Raw genomic sequence first — 20,692 nt, forward strand, 5'->3', positions numbered from 1 at the left:
GTGCAAGAGCTGGAAGTTGAACTTTGACATGACACAGGCTGCATCCGAATCAACTGTTTAGAGCTAGATCTAGGTCCACGCCCATTGAAAATACGCGGGGACTCGCTGACAATAGATGTACAGCCGTAGCTCTGGCAGTCATATCTATTGCATGGCCTTATGGGATACTTACCCAAGTAACCGGCTCGGTGAGTCAGTTACTTGGGCCAGGCTCGAGTAAGCGCGATAAGTCACGTGAGAGGTAAATCGAACGCTGTCGCGCTTGCACGAGTAAGTGCGGGGAAGTAATCGAACGCACTCATTTTTTTTGAGGCAAGTTTGGTCACTGCGTGATCGATGTACACAATAAAAAAATGGTACATGAGTGATTTGAATGATTCTTGTTCTAAAAGAAAGCTTATGAATTGGGCTTTCATGTCCTAGATTTTGAAAGTGCTACATGCAGAACTTCAATAAAACAACAGTCCCGACATTTGAGTTTCGGTTTTTTTTATACTCGCCCTGTATTGTGCAAGCTTTGTGAAAAGCCCCCTTGAAAAATTTGTGCACTCCCATGTGCCCCTTAACCTAGTGATAGACCTGTTAGCATGCTCAGATATTGGCCTTATTTATGAGTCGGCCATAAATGAAAGCAATGACGTTACAAATTAATACCAGTCTGCTCTGATGAATAATTTAAAATTTGTGATTAAACTTACTACTCTTATGTTTTAAGCCACATTTAAAAAAAAAATGAAAGCGAGGCTATGGTGAATAAAATCTGGCACCATCCAATTCAACAGTTCACAATTGATGCAATACATCATCAGGGAACACGACAAAAATGGCCATGCAGCTTGTCCATAAGACCCGTACTAAAGAGTGCGGGTTGTCTGTCCAGTTTTGCTTTAAAAAGCTGTACTTTTGGAAAGCGTCTTCCCCGCACCATTAACTATGGCGTTTTAAATAAAAAGTACCAACATTTTCATGTTAATTTTTAAGACTTATTTTCGTTTGATTTTCGTCTTGTTTTGAATTATGTTTGTGATGCTTCAAGCGCGCACTGGGCCCAGATACTTTACTGATGTATCCATCTTTTACATTATTTTTGCACTTAGTCTCAACAATCCTATCGTATTCTAAAGTCCAATTATGTCCCTCGTAAAGTTAAAAAAGTTTATCCCATGTTTATTTTGAAGGGATCTTTGGCCGGACTGTAATCTCTTGAGTCTATTTTTACTCAACCTTTGATATTAAACTAGGTCAATGCGATATATTTAGAAAAACTCGAAAAAGATTGATGGCCACGAATATTTTCCCAAATTGTTGATGTTATTTATTAAACCGGTGAAGACTGAAGTATAATTGCAATAACTATAGTGGAATTCAATAGGCCTGTATGGGGAAACTGGTGCTTACAGTAAACTTTCCGCAGTGACAGTTATCCTATGCTGGATTGATTTTGGGTTAACTGTGTTTAAAAAGGTAATTAATGTACACCGTCAGCTCGCTGAATCTGTCGTACATAAAAGAACTCTTAAGTGAGGGAGCATGCCGGAGTACGAGTTAAGGATGTCTCATGGGGGGAAATGCCGCACATTTACCTGGCATACACGAGCGTGCACACACAATAGTGTTTCAAAAGCCAGGGCGTTTTTTTTTTTTACAAAGATGGTCCAAACCTTCATTAGTATTGATCATATACGGAGTTCCAGGCGTTAACAATTTCACAGACTATACGTCATACTTAGTATACGGCATGCTATACATGATGTATAGCATGCCTGATGTATAGCATGCCTATACTAAGTATGACGTATAGTCTGTGAAATTGTACATCACAAGTTGGCTATTTCATAATTCACTTTCGTTTTAGAATGTTTGCAAATGGTGTACATTACCTTTAAACAATTTACGGTTTCGTTGAAGACATGAGGAGAATGATGACCTTACAGACAAGAAAACAGACAGAAACCCTCTCTACGAGTTACAGCAGCAGATGGAGCGGTGCTGGTCGGTGATGCTCCAGAAACCGATGAGGCGCCATCCTCACCACAACCGATCCAGAAGAAAGACAGTCTAGAGGTACCAGTCACAAGGTACACTCAAACTAGACCCTCTTACAGCTCTTGGTGGCAGCAGATATCTTAGACAGAGCGGAGAGGGTTGCAGGCCAGTGAAAGGTCCACAATTCCCTAAATTTAATTGCCCACAGCTAGCTGCCGAATCTCCCTGTTTATAGCTCGCACTCGAGTACCACGATCCAGGCTCTCATTACCCCTGTTATAGTGTCGTTAAAATTTTAATGAGGACTGTCTCGCTCATTTACTGTAATCAACCTTAGAGTATTATCTTAAGTTTTTCATAATCTTGACCCATACACTTGTGTCCTGGACAATGTCAAAGGAAGGACGAATATCTAGACTATTCATAACAAACTATTAAATAAGCCGTGGATAGTATGATCTCTCAGAATCCGATCATTAATCAATGTTGTAATCGAGTCCTCACAAGTCCCCACAAGTCCTCGCATGTCAATCACAAGTCCTCCAGTCTAAATTCAAGTCACAAGCCATTCAAATGAATTGTAACTCAATAATTCATTTGTTAATTAAAGAGGAAAATGTTATTTTTACACAATCAAACTTATTTGTGTTTCTTTACGTTTCAATCAACATCGTTGCCCTTCATCAAAAGTTGTATACATAACGTCTGGGTGGCGCGAGCCAGACACTAGTCCCACACGTGCCTCAGCATGTAGCCCCCCTCGTCCCCATTCCTTTATCATCGTCACCCCCTGTTACTTATATACTGGACTTGTGGAAGAATTTGTCATTTACTCACGGGAAGGACTTGTGGTGGACTCACTACACCACAGTCATCAACTGAAAAGGACAAAATATCCTGGTACTGAACCGATTCACCTAAATTTCTTTGCACCACCACAGGTCCAAATCACTGCCCAAGGCCATCGTTGGTGCATTTTCGAAGTTTGAGGTAAAAGCACATCCTTCCGGTAACTAACACACTTCTCTTATAACTGAAACTTTCCATCTATAAAATTTACAAACATTGCCATTGAAGAACGTTTGCACAGATGAATAACTGAACAAATTGAGAATATTTATGAGTTGTATCCTGAATATTAGACGATCGATAGACCCCTTGCATGTAAAGCGCCCGCAACGAGAAAAGGTTTAGTTATTCAATTCAATGGCAATGAAAGTTCAATGTCTGTACTCATGAAGGAAATCGGCTTGTCCTGAGTGTAAAGCATATTGATCGTCTAATATCAAGGGTTACCCCATCCCTTATAAATATTCATAAATTCCCTGGTTTTATGCAGTTTAAATCTATATTCTGTCCTGCATGGGTGAGCTGGTCATTACTTTGTCACTTTTGTATAGGTTAAAAAAAAAAAAAAAAAAAAAAAAGCGGATACAGAAATTGAAATGTTTAGTATGTACAGTCGCGACAATAACGACAAAAATAGCCGGGGCTAAACCCTTCTAAATGATGTAACCGAATATAAGCAGCATAACACTCTGGCAGATATTGACCCGGTGCCAAATGAGCTTGAAAACCATAAGGGAAAACATTCAAATTCACGGCTTTGGATCAAAACTGTTAAAAAAATACCTCAACGAGTAGTAGTACTGATGGGTTCTCTCAAATTTCGAACATATTCACCAAGGGTTATTCATAAATCAATGAGGGTACTGATCAATGATCAGTAGTTATTATTTTCCCCTTTTTGGTATTTCTATTTTTTTTTTAATTTTTACAGTCTAATCGCGACAAACAGTTCCACAAATTGTTTGAGAACATCCCACAAGATGAAAAATTGATAAAATGTGAGTTTACTTGTTCGCTTCTTTGTGTTTTTTGGTGAGCAGTTTCTCTTTTGTGTTTTTTTTTAATCCTTCGACTTTATGTCCGACTTAGCTGAAAATCGAAATGTCCTCCAAAGAAAATAGTTCTTCTGCTTGATTTCGTCATAATTCGTCATAACTCTCTCAGCTGCTCCCTCAAATAGTTCTCTCAACTTAGTTGCTAGAAAGGTTCATCGAAAGCAAAATGTACTCCTATAATAGGCCTAATTATAAATGGCAGTACCCAGCAACTAAATCGATGCTAACGTTTTTACTGTACTATGCGTTCAAAACAGTTTACAGACTAGAAATGCCGTATCTAAAATCGATTTCACTACAAGATGTTCCAGAAGAAATATTGTCTGAATTTGTTCTTTCAGCCTACCCTTGTGCTTTAGTGCGTGACGTACTCCTCCAAGGCAGAATGTTCATATCTGCGAACTGGGTTTGTTTCAACGCAAACATCCTAGGCTTTGAAACAAAGGTGAGATGCATTTGAACAAATCTTTCTTGCTCTCATTCAGTTGGCATGAGCTGGCCAAGCAATCAAATAAAAACGGTCAACCACATTGACGGAGTTCCAGTACATAACTTTCGCATCATAACCCATTGTATTTGGATTGGCTTTTCATAATTTAGCCTATCCTGCAGGTACATTATTCCATTATGCCACCCAGGGTGGGAGTCAATCACGCATGAAGCTATAACTGTGCATTACAAAAAAAGGGTCACCATTCGGCATACTGTCTGTGTAACCCAGGAACGCTCACTCAAAACATAAACACAAGGATTTTTTTTTCATGTTTGATTGGTTTATATAGGTTGTCATTCCCGTGGATGCCATTCGCAACATATTCAAGACAAAGTACACTTTACTTGTTCCCAGCGCAGTAAGCATCCATACAGATACGGACAAGGTAAAGTCTGCATTTATATACTATTAGCAGTATAGTATCCCTTAATTTAGGCCTACTCGATATTTCTGAGCAGAACTCGAATTTGTTTATAGGCCAGACAATTATTATTCAGAGGTTACTGCGAAACCATGTTCAACGGTGCTCGTCTGAAATTACATAGAGTTCAGTTTTGAATTTAAATTTCTGTTTCTTTTAGCCAGGAAGCTACTGTAACAGAAACCATTTTGAAGACCTGTACCGAGTTCCTGAGAGTTTATGTAATATTTCCCGAACAAATTCTATCCACCAAAACATGAAACTTTCAAGTGCAAAAACGATGTGGGGAATAGGTAAGGGAATTTGTATCACCGCGTCTGGCTGTATGTGGTATCATAAAAAAAATTTTAAAATCGGAAATGCTGATAAAAACATAAGTGGACTGTAAACACTGTTTACTTGTATGTTTTTGAAACTTGAATAGAAACTTGGAATGGAAAAAAACTTAGCCGAACTGGAAAAACCCTAAATATGCATCTACTATATTTTCAGCATGTGTTCGGTTCTCTGTTATCCCGCCGAGCTACGTACAAGAAATTGATGGCAGTTCGGCATGGAAAAAGCACTAACGATGATGAGGTAAAATCAATTAAAATATTCTGATTGCATCCAATGGTATAAGTTTTTTTATCATTTTAAATCTGACATCACGAGAATGGAGTTTATGAGGCATTTATTACATAATAACATATTAAGTATTTATTTTAAAAAATATTTAAAACAAACTATTTTCATGTGTCCTGTCATCACGAAATAAGCACAATTTATAAAATCGAAATTTGGCATTTTGAAGTACAGTGGGGCAAAGCCAAAATTTGAAGGGGTGGTCAATTTTTGTTTGTTTCAGGTGACATTCAATATGTAAGTCCATGTTTTGTACCTCTTCCTTTTTTCCTTTTTTTTATTTGGTTTTCTGTTGTTTATTTGGCTGCCTGAAATCTTAAAGGCCTATTTTAGTATCCCATTTAATTACTTTACAATTCATTTACGTAGCACAACAGCGGGTTTTTAAATGCCATTTCACACCCAAAAATCGTTTGACAACTTGAATTTATTTTACGCCTAGTCGACGTATGGATTCATAAAAAAAAGTGTAAACGAAATTTTCTAAGGCACCAGCATTTCAAGATTTCTGGGTCAATTTCAAAGCTATCGTCATGAAAAGAAAGTATACGTTCTTCTTTTCCCTAAAGAGAAACAAACGTTTTGCAAAGACGGACAATGGCTTGGCACCAATTGTGCCGAGATTGCTCACTTTGTATGGATGTTGTTTCCCGTACGGTACAGGAAAAATCAATAGCGAGTCAAGATGGATCCTACAGCCAGGACGGTCGCGAAACATCACTCACCGACGATCAAGTCTTTGAGGTAAATAACAAAGGTGACTGTGGGTTCGTGGGTTCGAACTCTGACGGGAAACAATGCGCTTGTGTTCTTAGGCTGGGCACTTTACTACAATTGCCACCTTCCATCTAGGAGTATTAATGGGTACTTGTGAAGGTAGAGACCAAATTGCGCTGATCTCGAGCTGCTGCAGAAAAAAATGGTCTCGTGACTTGATGAACAGGGGTAACGAGCCCTTTGTATCATTTGGCCAATGCGATTTACAAATACCATTTGTAACTATTGTTATTATTATTCAGCTGGACAGATAATAGTTCACCATCTGTCTTGGTTTGACAGTCTCAGCTTCACAGTTTTAGTTTGAAAGTCTCAGGATCAATTAGGCTTCGGGTTTATGGTTTTATCTATAAGAGTTAAAAATGTTAATAGGCCCTATATATAGGGAGAGAGAGAGAGCAGTGTTTGTAAGTTAGGACGTTTAAGACATAGTACTCATTGACTGAGTCAGTCAATCAGTGAGTGAGAGACACAGTCAGTCGGGGGACAGTAGGATAGCCCTTCAAATCCAATGAAAAACAGTATTCATTGCAACATGCTACTTCAACATTGTACATTCGTAGATGAATACGTAAGCATGACTTAAAATAGAAATAGAATCATTCGCATAAATGCCCTTAAGGCGAATTCCCACACTCAGTTCAATTACATAAAAACTTATTGAAATACAGATAATTCAAAGAATAAAATAATAAATAGCTCAGTATTACTAATAGTTTGTTTAAAATAATAAAGACGTACATTCTTTAAAAAGTTTTCCCGAACGTTGGCCAAAATATCATCTGCTCACATGCACTTTTAGCAAATAATCTCTTAAAGTTGGTAATATTTCATTCAACTTAATCAATGATTTGAGGTAATTTCTTACCAAAAAATCGAGTAGAGTAATATTGCCCAGCATTGTTATTATTTTTTCACGGTAATATAAAATGTTAAGGATGTTTTAAAATAATGATTTCACAACAGGATGAGGAAGATGACTCAGATAGATCGCAGCCATTCAGATCTGAACCCCGTAAGATGATTTCTGGACGAGCACATCGCGTCAAGGAAGACAAAGACCAAGACATGCAGAATACAACCAGAGTAGGTAAGACTGCCACCGCCAACGCTTTCGCAGCTGAAAAAAAATATAATACAATAAATCCTTCCGACGCGTTTCCTGTCAGTTTTTAACTGAAATGGGTAATTTTATAATACAAAAAACAGTGACTTACGTTACTCATTAAAACAGCCTTAAAGATTATTGGTAACTAAGGCAAAACTCTCCTACTTTAAAACGGGTTGATTATTTTCTATTAAGGCGAAAGCCCGAGATTGATTTTTCTTTTTCTTTTTTTCAAGGGCGGTCAAGATTACAGACGTTTATTGTACAAGTAAAACACTTAGCCGAATCGGTCCGGGCTATGCAACTCGTGTTGCCCCTGGCTATATTGGTGTAAGTATCATTTTAAAAATTCAGCCGGTATTTTCTCGGTAACTAAATGAATACACAATAAGATTTCATCATCAGAATTAATCTTGTCTTTCCTACGATGTAAACTTTGGGTTGGGCTCTTTAAAAAAAAAGAAGTTATTGCTGATATGATTCTGACAAATGTGCTTGCTTTATTAAGAAACATCAACTGAAAAGAAAATGATATTTCATACATTTAATTTCATCACAGGATATGCTGTCTATGTGTATCTTCGTGCGTATTGGCCTGTCGCATTGCTAGAGTACAGGCTCAGATGCAGAAATTCCCCGAAGTAGCAGAAGCATTGGAGTAAGTCGTATCGTCGTTCGCATATCATGGATGTCATAGTCTTTCATTTATCTTCCATCTTCACCGATATTTCGAAAGCAGTTCAGAGCCTGAAAATAAAGCGTTATGAAATGTTCTAAGCACGATTGTATAGGCGATTAAAATAGAAACAATAAATCCCCTCAAATCTTCAACAACATTCAATCATTTAACATAATCACCCATCAACACGATTAGCACAATCAACTCAACTTTGTTCATCTTCACATATAGCACATACAACGCCTACAATCTATGTTTAAAAATATATCGTAGTTCTTTCAAAGAAAATTTCGATTAATGTGAATGATTTGATTTTCTATGTGTATAGGTGGAACAGGATACTGGTAACCAGTCAATCGGGTCATATGGACCAGGTGTCAAGACTTCGAGATTCACTGGTACTCAGTCTGCAAATACTCAACAAGGTACTATACTGCCAGGACGCTAATGGGGTTTTTTTTGCGGGCGGGGGGGGGGGGATATATCACGTGACTGCTGATGCTAATACAAGTGCTTTGAACAATTCGTGCAGAGTTATGTTCATACCTTTTCAAATGAATATGTTGCCAACTTTATTTTATCTGTAAAACGGGCATTGGCTTTTAAACCGTGAAACTATAATTGGGAGTTGGTACCTTAGTCTAATAACTCGGCACGAATCAGTGGGGGATCTGGGAATTTTTAAAGAAAAGGGTGGCAGTAGATGTTTAAGTAAGCACATACATAAACCACATGCTTGCATGGCTGTAAGAATATATTTACAATATTGTATGACGTTGTGTCACGTTGTTTCCTGATTATGTGAATACTTAATATTGGTCAGACATAATGGCAATGGGGTCGGTTAGCCACTAAAAGCACACAACTCAATCTGCACGTGAAGTTAACTTTGTTTTCGCTTGAAGTTATTTTGAAAGGCAAGTTTGGTTGACGCGCATCATCTAGAGCATGGAGGTGTTATTTGTACGCGAATACATTCCCTTCAGACACAATTATATAGTTCGGGTCATTTTTTTTTCGGGAATTTTGATAACCGACTCTTGCGGATCTGTCCTTGTCACTTTACTTACACAGATGCATTCATCACTACAGCTGATTAACCAACCGCCAACCACCACCACCAATGAAATGGATTCTCTTCCACACTAGATGATGACGTTCGGATTCTTATTTATAGTGGACCTCTCCTGCATGTCAATCAACCACTGTGCGAGGACCGAAATTAGATCACGATTTTTATTGTAAGATGGCCACGATAAAGCTCGGTCAATCTCAGTCACTGTGTGGAAATGAACCCCCTGATCTCCACGAACAAAAGAAATCTGGATAATCTCGAGGTGTACAAAAAAGGGAGTTATTATGCAGTCAGGCGACACTATGCACTGGTTCCCGATCTCTCGTTCCAAAGTGGGAAGGGAACCAGCCTGAACTACTCCCATTGTTCAAAATAATTGAAATAAAGTCTTCAAAAAGTATACGCAAATTTTTATCTAAACATAAATTTTATGTAACATATATTTTTTTGCCATTTTCCCGTCTTTTTCAAAATATAAATAATAATTCGTTGAGGAAAAAGTGTACATATTCAGTTAAATGAGATATTTTATTTAAAAAATATATTGTTCTTGGGGTGGTAATATGGCGAACGGTTGATTTTTGACTGAGACTGCGTAAAAAAATCAAGACTGGAAGGCAACAATCAGAAAGCCATTAAAGTCCTCACTTCCGTTCTCATCCGCATCATGTGAAGTTAAGCCAACAACTCTCGTTCTTAATCTTCAGGGGCTTCAGCAAGGGTTTCTGTGAATTTGACAGAAACGTTGGTCCGCCGATAAATTGTCATTTGGATGCCCGACGTTTACAGAGGACAGTTACCAATTTATTACCCATATGAAAAGATATCACTCAACTTAATGATCACCAAGTTTCTAAAACTGGCTGCCATGATTGACATCCCACGAAATTAGTTTGCTAAACTGACCCCGGTAAAGAACTAATGAAATTCACCCAATGTCATGCTGCTCGGCCGAATCGTCCAAGAGATATTAAAAAATATCAAAGGGGCACAATAATTGTGCCGCCCAATGATGGGCCAATTAAGTACTTTGTTACTTACACAAGAGTAATGAGAGAGACGACAATGACATTAATTCCTCTTGATGCTTTTATAGTAAATGTATCATAGGTAAATATTATCGTTTTCAGTTAACTCTAAGATCTATTTTGGCATGTGCAGAGTCTTAATATTTTGTACAATTCCCAAACATGGAAAGGCTATCAAGCAAGACGTTTGTTGATAATAATAAATATTGCAAAGTAAGAGGAGAATGTCACAGAAAACTTTTAGAGAGGGACAATATTTCAAACCTGGTGAATCACATTACATAACTGTTCCTTTTCCACCACCGGACTGCAAAACGTCCTGCGTGGTTTCTGACTGAATATTATTCTAAATTTTACATAATTGTACAAAACATCCACCATTTTTACAACTTCAATTTCTTGATATTGTATTTTGTGTGTGAAAATGCTCTTGTATAATTGAACTTTATAATATATTATTGAACAAAAAATGTACATGGCCCAAAACCATAACCACTGTTGTAAATTGTACATTTTCCAAGTTACAAAGGTTTTGTTTCAAATTAAACATGTCCTAACTGCCTCAGAATCTTCTGAATCCAGCTGCATAAGGATACAATACAGTGGCATTGTTCAATAGAACATATGAGTATGATGTCATCGGTCCTATAGAGAGATGCACAATATGACCTCACTGAGGTCAAATCTCGCATATAAGTTTACTGTGGGAAAACGGCTGTGCATTCCCTATATGGGACTAGCTCTCATCGTCCCAGAAACTTTTACAAGTTTATGCACTGGTGTTGATGGCAGCCCAATCCAACACAGCTTTTATACAGGTCTGTTGCACTGTGTTGATGTCAAATAATGACTTGATGTCAAATAATGCAGACGGACCCACTCAAAATGTTGGCACTGGGATCTTCTTGAAAGTCCGCAAGCACTCCTTGGAGCAACACAAACCCACAAAGCCAATGCTTTCCTGCGTCCGTTGCCAGGGCTGGGCCCAGTCAAGCTTGAGTAGATGTACCCAGGCCGTGGTGAAAATCGGCTTCTCATTACAGCTTGGTGCCATGCAATGTGCCGTGGGCATCCCTGCCAGGTCACTCAGGCTTCTTGGTAATGTCGATAAATCCAAAGTATCTGGAACAGTACAAATCACCAGCATTAACATTGCGCTTTGGCCAATTATAAATCAAATGGTGAGTCATTATCCTTTACTGATGGGGCAAAGTTTTCCTGGATCTATCGGTGCTGCCATCTGTCCAGGGAGCATAGGATCTGCACTACGCAGTCGATACCAGTAAACTCACTGGGAAGCAGACTTATCAGAGGATATGTCATAAAGAGGAACCTAGAATGAGGCCAATGAGGTACTACAGATGAATAGACATGCATCTAGGTTCCGCAGAATGTTTTGGTCATAAATCAAATGTGGAACCTTAAATTCATTCAGATCTAGGATCTACAGAAGACCAACCATCCAAGAAGAGTTCTTTGAACATGCAAAGGATATGTCAAGATTGGTAGGGGATTTCTGAAGAGAGACCTGGGAAAGAGTGATACATCAAATATCAATGGGAGATCAAGCATCTGAAGAGAGTTCTCAAAGAGAAGCTTATATGAGGGTTATCTTGGATGATGGATCTAGAAACACATCTGGCATTCTTACAGAGGTTGGGCACATAAGAAAAAACAGGAATCCAACCAGCATTTCTAGGAACGAAGAGGGTCATGATGAGGGGTTTACAGGATCTACAAAAAAATCTTGAAGAGAAATTGAGAATCCGAAGAGCAATTTAGGAACAAAAGAGGGTAAAATGAGGGATATCTATGTCCGCAAAAGACGCGAGGTACAAAGAAAAAGAATCGAAAGGGCATTCTAGGAGGAAGAGTATTGGATCACGGAGTTCTCATGGATCATAGTGTCAATGCATACCTTTCAAATGATGTACAGCTGCTAGACACAGGTCCAGCAATGGCAAGACCTCCTTGACTGGTTCATGCCCATCCTTAATGAGCCTGAGTTCAGGTGGTAAGATAGCAGACAGACCATTGGCCTTGATGATATGGATGGAGCGACGCTGCTCAGCAGATGGCTCGTCCATACCACATCTGGACAGACAGATATGGGAATAAGACATCACAGCAGATATACAATTATTGAAATCAGACTTCAAAATGGCTGTCCACAATTATCCACCATTTCGAGTCTGCGTTCAGACCACGTAGGCTACTACACTCCAACTGCCAACCTGCACGTAAATAACTCCGGCAAAAAAATGTCTTTCTGATACCGCATGGTGTAAATTTGACGTAATAGAATTACCTTGTAGCACCAATCTTCTTCTTCCACAGACTGAAAGGCAGTGCGAGAAGCAGGGGATTGTTGTCCACATACACTGTGCGTAGGTTCTCTTGCCATAGACCAAGATCTGCCAAGGGTTCGTAATGAAGAAAACAGCAGCCATTACTACACAAAAAGCTTGCCGAAGTGAGAAGGCTTTTAAAGTGGGCTAAAATGGCAATATAAGAAAGTAAAGATAAAAATGGTCATCCAGCGACCTGTTCACCTCTGGTAAAACATGATGGGCAGATTTTGGCAACAAAAAAATTTACATAAAATGCTAAATAGTTTGATTTTTTTCATCTTTCCGAGTTATTTTTTCTATCTTTCACTCGGGAGGTAACACACTGAGTATAATAATAATAATAATTTGGGAGGCTAATCATCCTTACTGGCAGCTGGTATGCTGAATTGCGAAGGACGCGGCTACAACGTGGTCGGGCCGCTGGCACGTAAAGGCGCCTATGGCTGCCGGCCACATCGACCCATATATGACCACGGAGCACAGCCTGAGATCGAAAGTGTTTTGATTTTTCCGGAGGGAGGAAAACCGGAGGGCCCGGAGAAAAACCCTCGTGGCACAGGAGAGAACCAACGCACAACTCTACTCACATGTGACCCGCGGCCAGGATTCGAACCGTGGTCACCTTGGTGAGAGGCGAGCGCTTTACGCACAAGCCACCCATGCCACCCATACCACCCTATGAAATGCAGTGTATATAGGTCGGTGAAGGGCAAAACTGATATTGATTTACATCACCCCGACGCAAATTCATCTCATGAATAACCAAAAGTTTGGTGGTTATTTATGTCGGTTTGGGTTCCTGGCCACGATGACCGTGGATATTCTAAATTGACCAGTACAACCCTCTACTTTGTACGTGCTCCATTTCCCCCCTCACCCAGCTCCTTTTCTGAGCCGAGGCAGGACTGGCAATTTTTGAAATTCTAGATGAAGGACTGCAAACTGTCAAGACTAAACAGGTCTCTGCTTATCCTCAACAGAAAATGAAATGACTATAGGGCTGTGCTGAATATTGGGATATTGAATCATCAAGTGTCTGATAGTGTTTGTTTTTATTCACATATTCTGCAATATCATCTCGAGGAGATGATAGAAAATGTCCATAATGTTCTTTTGTTTTAGTTGAGTGGTTTGGTTTGTCAAATGCCCCACTTTTGTCAAGTTCCATGAGAAAAATCCGCTGAAATTTCTTGTTTACAAAAATTGGTCAAACGCCAAGCATTCCATTGCCGTACCTCTTAGTTTTAACTAAATCTTCACTTTTCATCAAGTGCAGGCACTTGCACATCCAATTGGTGGCCAGTTTAGCCTGGCGCATGTTGAACTTGATCAGTGCATTCTGAGTATTCAAATATTCAATCTACCCCAATCAAGAATAATTTAATAATCACTTATGCAACAAACGCACAGCCCTAAATGACTGTATTTTCCATTGATATCAAATACACATGTACCAATGTCTTCCACTATCACACCGTTTACGTGTAAACTTTAGTAAAGCTTACTTTATTATAACTATAGTTGCCTCACATTTGTGGGCACCATACTATCGTTTTTTTTAGCATTACCCATGGGAAGGCACATAAGTCTGTTGCCGCTGACTGTCAACTCCTGCAAGTAGCCAAGACTTGTCAGTTGCCGTGGCAACCATCGTAACTGGTTGTTGATTAGATTCAGTGAGCGTAGCTTACTACAGTTGCTGAGCTCAATGGGGATACTGATAAGCTGGTTACAGCTGGCCTCCAGGATGCACAGATTTTGTAGATTTCCCAGCTCTGAAATAAAGAGCAAAAATATCAAATTCTTGTAGGACATTTGAACAAGACTCGCACAAGGGCATCCTGGAGCTAGTTCATATGTGAACTATGATTTATCATATTTTGACTAACTTTCCTCAAAGCCTAGTCGTGGCTGAAAACACTGAATGTATTGTTTTAGTTTGCGGTAACACCATGAGGTTAGAACTACTGTCGCTCAGTAGATATTTAGTTCTGATAAGAACTTGTCCTGCTTATTATCAACTTTCGCTAAGTAGTTTTTTAGCTCTGATAAGAACAGTCCTGCTTTAAGTTCTAAAAGAACTTACAGTAGGGTTGAGAGGCTCCAACTTTAAACGGCAGTGATTTTCCAGTCTTACAAGACACTGTTTCACTATTGTTAACTTCTACATCTGCTACCAATTGTGAACTGATGTGATTATTACAGCAGTCAAAATTTTTGTTTTCCCGATGCCCAGACTTAGATATTATGAGCATTCTCAGGAAGTACATTATACTGCCTGACATGTGCGCCACGTGGCGCCCACCATGCCGCCACCATGCCGCCATGGTAGAGCAGTGGAATCACATCAACAAGGTGCTGACCTCCAGACTGCTCAAGATTCTCTACAGACCCAAGTTCCAACTCTCTACATTGGCAATGCATGTTCTAGTACTTTTCACCGGTAAAAGGAGGCTGTGGGTTCAATTCAGTTACAATGTATGCACAAAACGCTCACTCATGCATATCATAGCAAAACAAAGGCATTGCCCTCTAAGATGGCTGCTAGGCATAAGGTAGCAGACCAGTAAATAAACTTCCATAGACCCCAATGGTAAATGCTCCCACTTCAAAAATTCGGGAAAAATACTCACAACTCTCCAAGGTGTTCGAGACGCACATCAAATTAAAGCTTATTTCTTCATCTTTCATTTTCTTTTCAATTTTTGGGGGGTCAACTGATGACTTTTAGGAGAAATTTCATCTGAAGATGATCACCCCTGAAAATAGTCCTGAAGCCCATCGCCATTTTGAAAAACGATGCCTACACTCCATTGCAAAATAGAGCGCTTTTAGGGTCCAAATTACATCCAAATTACACGGAACTGCAAGCTCCCAGTCCTGTGCACGGCTTCCACCCATATTTTTTAAAAACCCTCAAGTTCATGGCCCACAGCATGCTCAAATACTGAAGATTTTGAGGGCATGCAAATCGTGATTTGGCCGGCGTAGGCAATTTCGGACCGATTTACTGGTCTGCACCCATAAGGTCTATTGGATATAGAAGATGTTTGTTTGCCTTCCCCCTAATTCTAAGGGTGGAGGCCTCAAGCCGAAATCATGTGTCACCTCCCAACACCCCCTTAGTTATGCCAGTGGTGTAGAGCTCTCTATGGCCATCAGGTTTAGATCAACTAACCATACCTGGCGGAAGTGTAGTGAGCAAGTTGTCAGGTAGGAACAGTTTCTCCAAGGATGAAATTTGACCAAGGGACGCTGGTAGGCTCTTCAGCTGGTTGTTGCTGACGTCCAAAGACTGCAAACTTGTCAAGTTGCAGATTGCTACAGAGAAACCCAGAACACAGAGAAAATAATGCTGGAGGGTTCGTGAGCTCTGTTTCATTCAGTATGGTATTGTACTTTGATAAGATCCTGTTATTTTCTTCTCCAGTTCATTAACAATGTTCAATAACAAACATTAACAGGATTATGGATATATTGTTTTAGATGAATATCTGAAGGGTTTGCTTTAGCCAGGGTTCGACTTCAGCGGTAGCCCGCTAGCCAAATGCTAGTCAAAACAGCACCGGGCTAGTCAAACTATTTCTTTAGTAGCCCGGCTGGCGAGTCTAAAATTATTGGGCTACGGCAAAGACGAAAGGACAGGAAGAAATAAATCATGAAATTCAGAAAGCAAACCTGTATGAATTTGTGTCTAATTGTATTAACTGTTTGGGGTTAAATTACTAGATCTGTTTTTTAAAAACACTGACAAGATTGCCTCAGGATACACGTTTAACATGTATGCATATTATTGTTTATGAGACACTCTATAAAAAGAAAAACATGCGGACTAGTGAAAATGCCCGCGGGCTAGTAAAGAGTCGATGCGAATCATGCGATATCTCTTTTTTCGACAAAGAGGGGATATTTTCGCTCGAATTAAATGGCGCAGTGCCTTGATAATCAATTACTACTTTGGTCAAACTGTGAAGACAATCTTATGTGATTACAAAATTTACCCAGCACAAAGCCACAAAATATCACCAATGAATAGTACTCAATCACTATGAGCACAAAGTCATTTAGTGGTGTAATTCCTCTCTGAAACTTGATCATTGGACGCATGAATTTGTTCGGAAGTGTCTGAAACTGAATGTTGGGGACCAGGAAATGGTTATTTAATCAATTGGGATTGTACCTGGCTCATTCTAGAAATTTAGGGTCCAAGGTGTGACATTTTGCCTGTCCCTGTTACCTCTAAACTTTGTAGTTTGCCATTCAGCGTGTTCAAGTGTCATTAAAAATGACTTCCAACTACTTTGTATTTGGTGAGCAGGTAGATTGGTCACATAAATACTCTTGAAAACTGACTGCATTAACCCTAACCCCCTTGAGTGCTTTACCAGGAATCTTCCTCACTCTTGCAAAATCCAACACCATATGGTAAACTCTACACCCAAACTGTTGGACTCTGATTATGGTGGTACCGGTATGTCTGACCCCATGTAAAGCATAATCAGTTTACTAGTGCAGTGCTCACTCCAACAGATTCCAAGTTGCAGTTGGATTTTGAAGGGTTTGGGTGGTTAGGGTCAAGGGGTGCATCCGGAATTAAAAAAAAAAAAATCAATTTTGTTTAAACTAGGCCAAAAAACAAATAGCTCTGCTTCTGTTCACCCTACTGGGTACCTACCCTATCTTGACAGCCCCTACCCTAATTTTTTTTTTTTTTTTTTTTTTTTGGGGGGGGGGGGGAATTTAATGAAGGAAAAAAAACCCAAAACCATCATTTACTACCCTTTACCCTTGACTACAGGCAGACACCTCTGTATGATCGTACACAAACAAAATTGCCAAAAAAAAAAAAAACCCATTTCCCTACCTACATTTGTACCTACCCTATTTTCAAATGTCATGTAATTGAAAGCAGAACAATTTTTTTGGTCTTATTTACTATGATAAATATCTTCATGATATGGCTTACCATCGGGTAAACTTGTTAGACTATTAGAGTGAAGATATCTATGGGAAAAAGTAAATAGCATTTGCAATCAATTGTTCACAATGTTAGGTACTTTTTTTTAGGGAAGACTTGTTTTTCACATTCACATTGGTTACAATTTAACAACTCATTTGAATTTTTGAAATTATGTACTGAAAAAGAACCTGTATTGTCTGCATTAAATTTGTCAAAGTTTGCGGATGTTCAATGTACTTGTCCATGGAGTCCTTAATTAAGCTTAATTGGAAGAGCTGTGATACTAAATTCTGAGGATCCCAGATTTGAATCACTATAAATGTTTGTAGGCTCACCCATAAAAATTGCGATATTTGCAGCTAATTTCTCAGAACTGATTTCCAGCTAATTATTTTTTTCACAGAAATTTCACAAAACTTACAATTCCACAAGTCCTTTCAGATTGCCGATGTTGGCGGGCTGCAGGAAAGAAACAAGTTGAAAGAGCAGGAAAGTCATCATAGGAGAAGAATTTGAAGATTGCTGGAAGTTTATTGACAACTTGGTCACCAACAAATGACTATTACCCTAACCGAACTCAACCCATCAAAGTTCAACAGCAGGTTTTGTTTAAAGCTATAGTCCATCATTTGTAATTTGTGCATTTTGTTCGTTTGAAGCAACAAAGGGTTCAAAATCTAATGAAGGATACTGAACAACTAACCTGATGAAGTTTCAGATAAGCTTCATGTGTACATTCCGAGAAAAACAGCATTCTAAGATCTCAATTTCAAATCAAAAGTTACTGAATCATGTTTTGAATTGTTTTGAATTGCAGCTCTACGCGACGTAGCGCACTGATCCGACGAATTATAACAACCGCGCATGCGTGTGCATCGTTCCAATACTTGTGCGCGCTGCGCTGAATAACAAAACGAACTACTAATTTAATTTTCCTACGGTGCTTCTTAAGAATCACCGTTGGAAATGCCTTCTTTCGTTGATTACTGCAAAATGACAGCTTCCCAGAAGGAATAATTTCACAGGGAGTTTAGTTCCCTTACTATCTTTCAACCAAGTTTGTTTTTCAACAATAATTACGCCAATTATTTTTCGGATGGCTGCAAATGATGGACTATAGCTTTAAATCTGTTGGGATAGGTACAGTACCCCTAAACTGATGGTCTTTTACACTGGGGTTGGCATACCTCCAGAGACTATGTCCAACAGTGTGTGTGTACAATTTCCCATGTGGGTGCTGGAACTTGCCAGAATGGGTATGGTTCCTACTTTCCTCGCCTTCCACCACTGTGACCTGGATCAAATGTGGAATGGTTTTCAGTCCCTGCCTGATTCCGTGGGTTTTCCTCAGAATATAATTCTCTATAAATTCAGAATATATATTTTCCTCAATAAAAGCATGACATCATTATTTCATTGGTCCACTGGACGCTGCTTCAATGCACTGGCATGGCAAGCCAATCTATACTATAGAGGTCATGCGATTGCCAGCAGTGGCCTGCAGTCTCCTTCTATAACACCAGCAAGAGAAAATGATGAAAACCTTAAGTCTCAAGACTATATCAAGATCAATTAATGCTTACCAAGGTTTTCAGCAGATTTCTCTTCAGGTAAAGATGTTGCAGGTGTCCGAATGTCTGAACGTCTTCAACCAACGCAGTGGGGATTTCCTTCAGTCCTTTGTAGTTGAGATAAATCTTCTTGTGGTGTTTCTCTTCAGCTTCTGGAGCAGTTCTTCCACACTGCTCGCTTCGCTGTCCTCGGCTGCAATTGATGCACTCCTTGTAGTCATGGTTACTCAGTGTTCACCTGTGAACATAATGAGATGCCTGTTTCTGCAGCCACATTTATATATTCAGACTGGTTCACCAAATGCTGTTAAACATGCCAACAACAACCCAACTTTACCAACACTGCAGCAAACAAGATTAACATATAACCTGGTTACTACTGACAACTTGAATTCTGTATAGAGTGTAGTCCATCATTATACTTCACTCTCACTGACTGTCACCATTATTGTAGACTTTTGAGGAAAAGAGTGGTTGCGTTGCCATTTTCAAGCTAATTGGTTGCAAAGGCTTCCAAGCCTTATCTGTGCAGTTTTAGGAGGATCCGATGAAACTGGTGTAAGTTAACATGGTGGCAACTAAAAATGGTATTTGGAAAGTAGGAAGAATGTAGTAGTATCCAGACGCCACTTGTTTGTGTACAAAGTCTATGGCGAGTCAAAACATTTTCAAAGTATTTTCTAACAAAATTGCAAATGTTTCTCAGTCCCAGATTCATGTCTTTTCAACATTTTTGGGGAAGAATCCATACATGGACATCATTAAAAATAAATCCAGCAGTGACATATCACTTGATCATCAGCTAGCCATCAGAAATCGATAAAATTTTAAAAGTCAAATTTAGCACTCAATAGTGAAAAATATTGAAGTATTATTTAGCCTAGCTAGCCTACTTCTAGCCCCATAAATGTGGCCTATTTACTGGACTGCCTCCGTAAACATAGGCCACACGTCCACATGTACAAAAATCGTGTCGACTTTGCCATATTTTGATTTTCACATTTAGGCTTAGTTTTGTAGGATTTTTTTGCTTTAGAAGCATACTCACCCACTTAATAGGCTAGTCAGAAAGTGCTGCCTTTTTCAGATGTCTAATTTTTGTGAAATTTTGTTGAAATTTTGATACGCAAACGTGTAAAAATGAATCTGGAAATTTCACAAAAAATATACATCTGAAAAAGGCAGCACTTTCTGATTAGCCTATAAAGAGGGTGAGTATGCTTCTAAAGCAAACTAAGCCTTAATGTGAAAATCAAAATTTGGCAAAGTCGACGCGATTTTTGTACATGTGGATGTGTGGCCTATGTTTACGGAGGCAGTCCAGTAAATAGGCCACATTTATGGGGCTAGCCTACTTCTTGTTAAAATTCTCAGCATGGAGCTATGGTGAAAAAGCGCCATGAGGAGAAAACAAGTGTCAAGTGATGTTCTGGTATATGGAACTCTTTCCCATTTTTGCATTGACTGACCTTCATCGAGATGATATGTGACGGAAAAGTCGCGTCGTCTGCATGCGATATGCGCCACTCTTCGCGTTCAGTCATTGATGAATGTCTGCATGATCTATGGAAGTGTAGATAGGACATGGTTAAAAAAATAAATCTAATTCGTACGTACGAATTACTAAACCGTACGTACGAATTACTAATTCGTACGTACGAATTACTAAACCATTCGTAGGAATTACTAAACCGTACGTACGAATTAATAAATCG

General features: G+C 39.1%; 2 protein-coding genes across 2 annotated transcripts; one reads left to right on the forward strand and one right to left on the reverse strand.

Annotated features, from left to right (window-relative positions):
• Positions 1-1,790: 1,790 nt before the first annotated feature.
• Positions 1,791-10,706, forward strand: LOC119741265 (GRAM domain-containing protein 2B-like). The gene is made up of 13 exons (XM_038217016.1): positions 1,791-1,795; positions 1,935-2,078; positions 2,928-2,976; positions 3,767-3,833; positions 4,232-4,335; positions 4,673-4,768; positions 5,297-5,383; positions 6,092-6,172; positions 7,172-7,295; positions 7,550-7,643; positions 7,873-7,971; positions 8,321-8,417; positions 9,067-10,706. Exons 1-13 carry the CDS (start codon positions 1,791-1,793, stop codon positions 9,139-9,141), a joined length of 1,122 nt encoding a protein of 373 aa, XP_038072944.1. The 3' UTR covers positions 9,142-10,706.
• On the reverse strand, positions 10,139-20,433 carry LOC119741610 (leucine-rich repeat-containing protein 28-like). Its single transcript, XM_038217430.1, is given in 10 exon segments — positions 10,139-11,217; positions 12,014-12,189; positions 12,404-12,509; positions 14,015-14,221; positions 15,630-15,767; positions 17,413-17,450; positions 17,828-17,865; positions 18,990-19,132; positions 19,135-19,215; positions 20,333-20,433. Coding segments are annotated over 9 exon segments (1,152 nt in total). The 5' UTR covers positions 19,199-19,215; positions 20,333-20,433; the 3' UTR covers positions 10,139-10,975.
• Between the last annotated feature and the right edge of the window lie 259 nt (positions 20,434-20,692).

This window comes from Patiria miniata, unplaced genomic scaffold (genome assembly GCF_015706575.1).
Source record: "Patiria miniata isolate m_02_andy unplaced genomic scaffold, ASM1570657v1 HiC_scaffold_5, whole genome shotgun sequence".
Taxonomy (NCBI): domain Eukaryota; kingdom Metazoa; phylum Echinodermata; class Asteroidea; order Valvatida; family Asterinidae; genus Patiria; species Patiria miniata.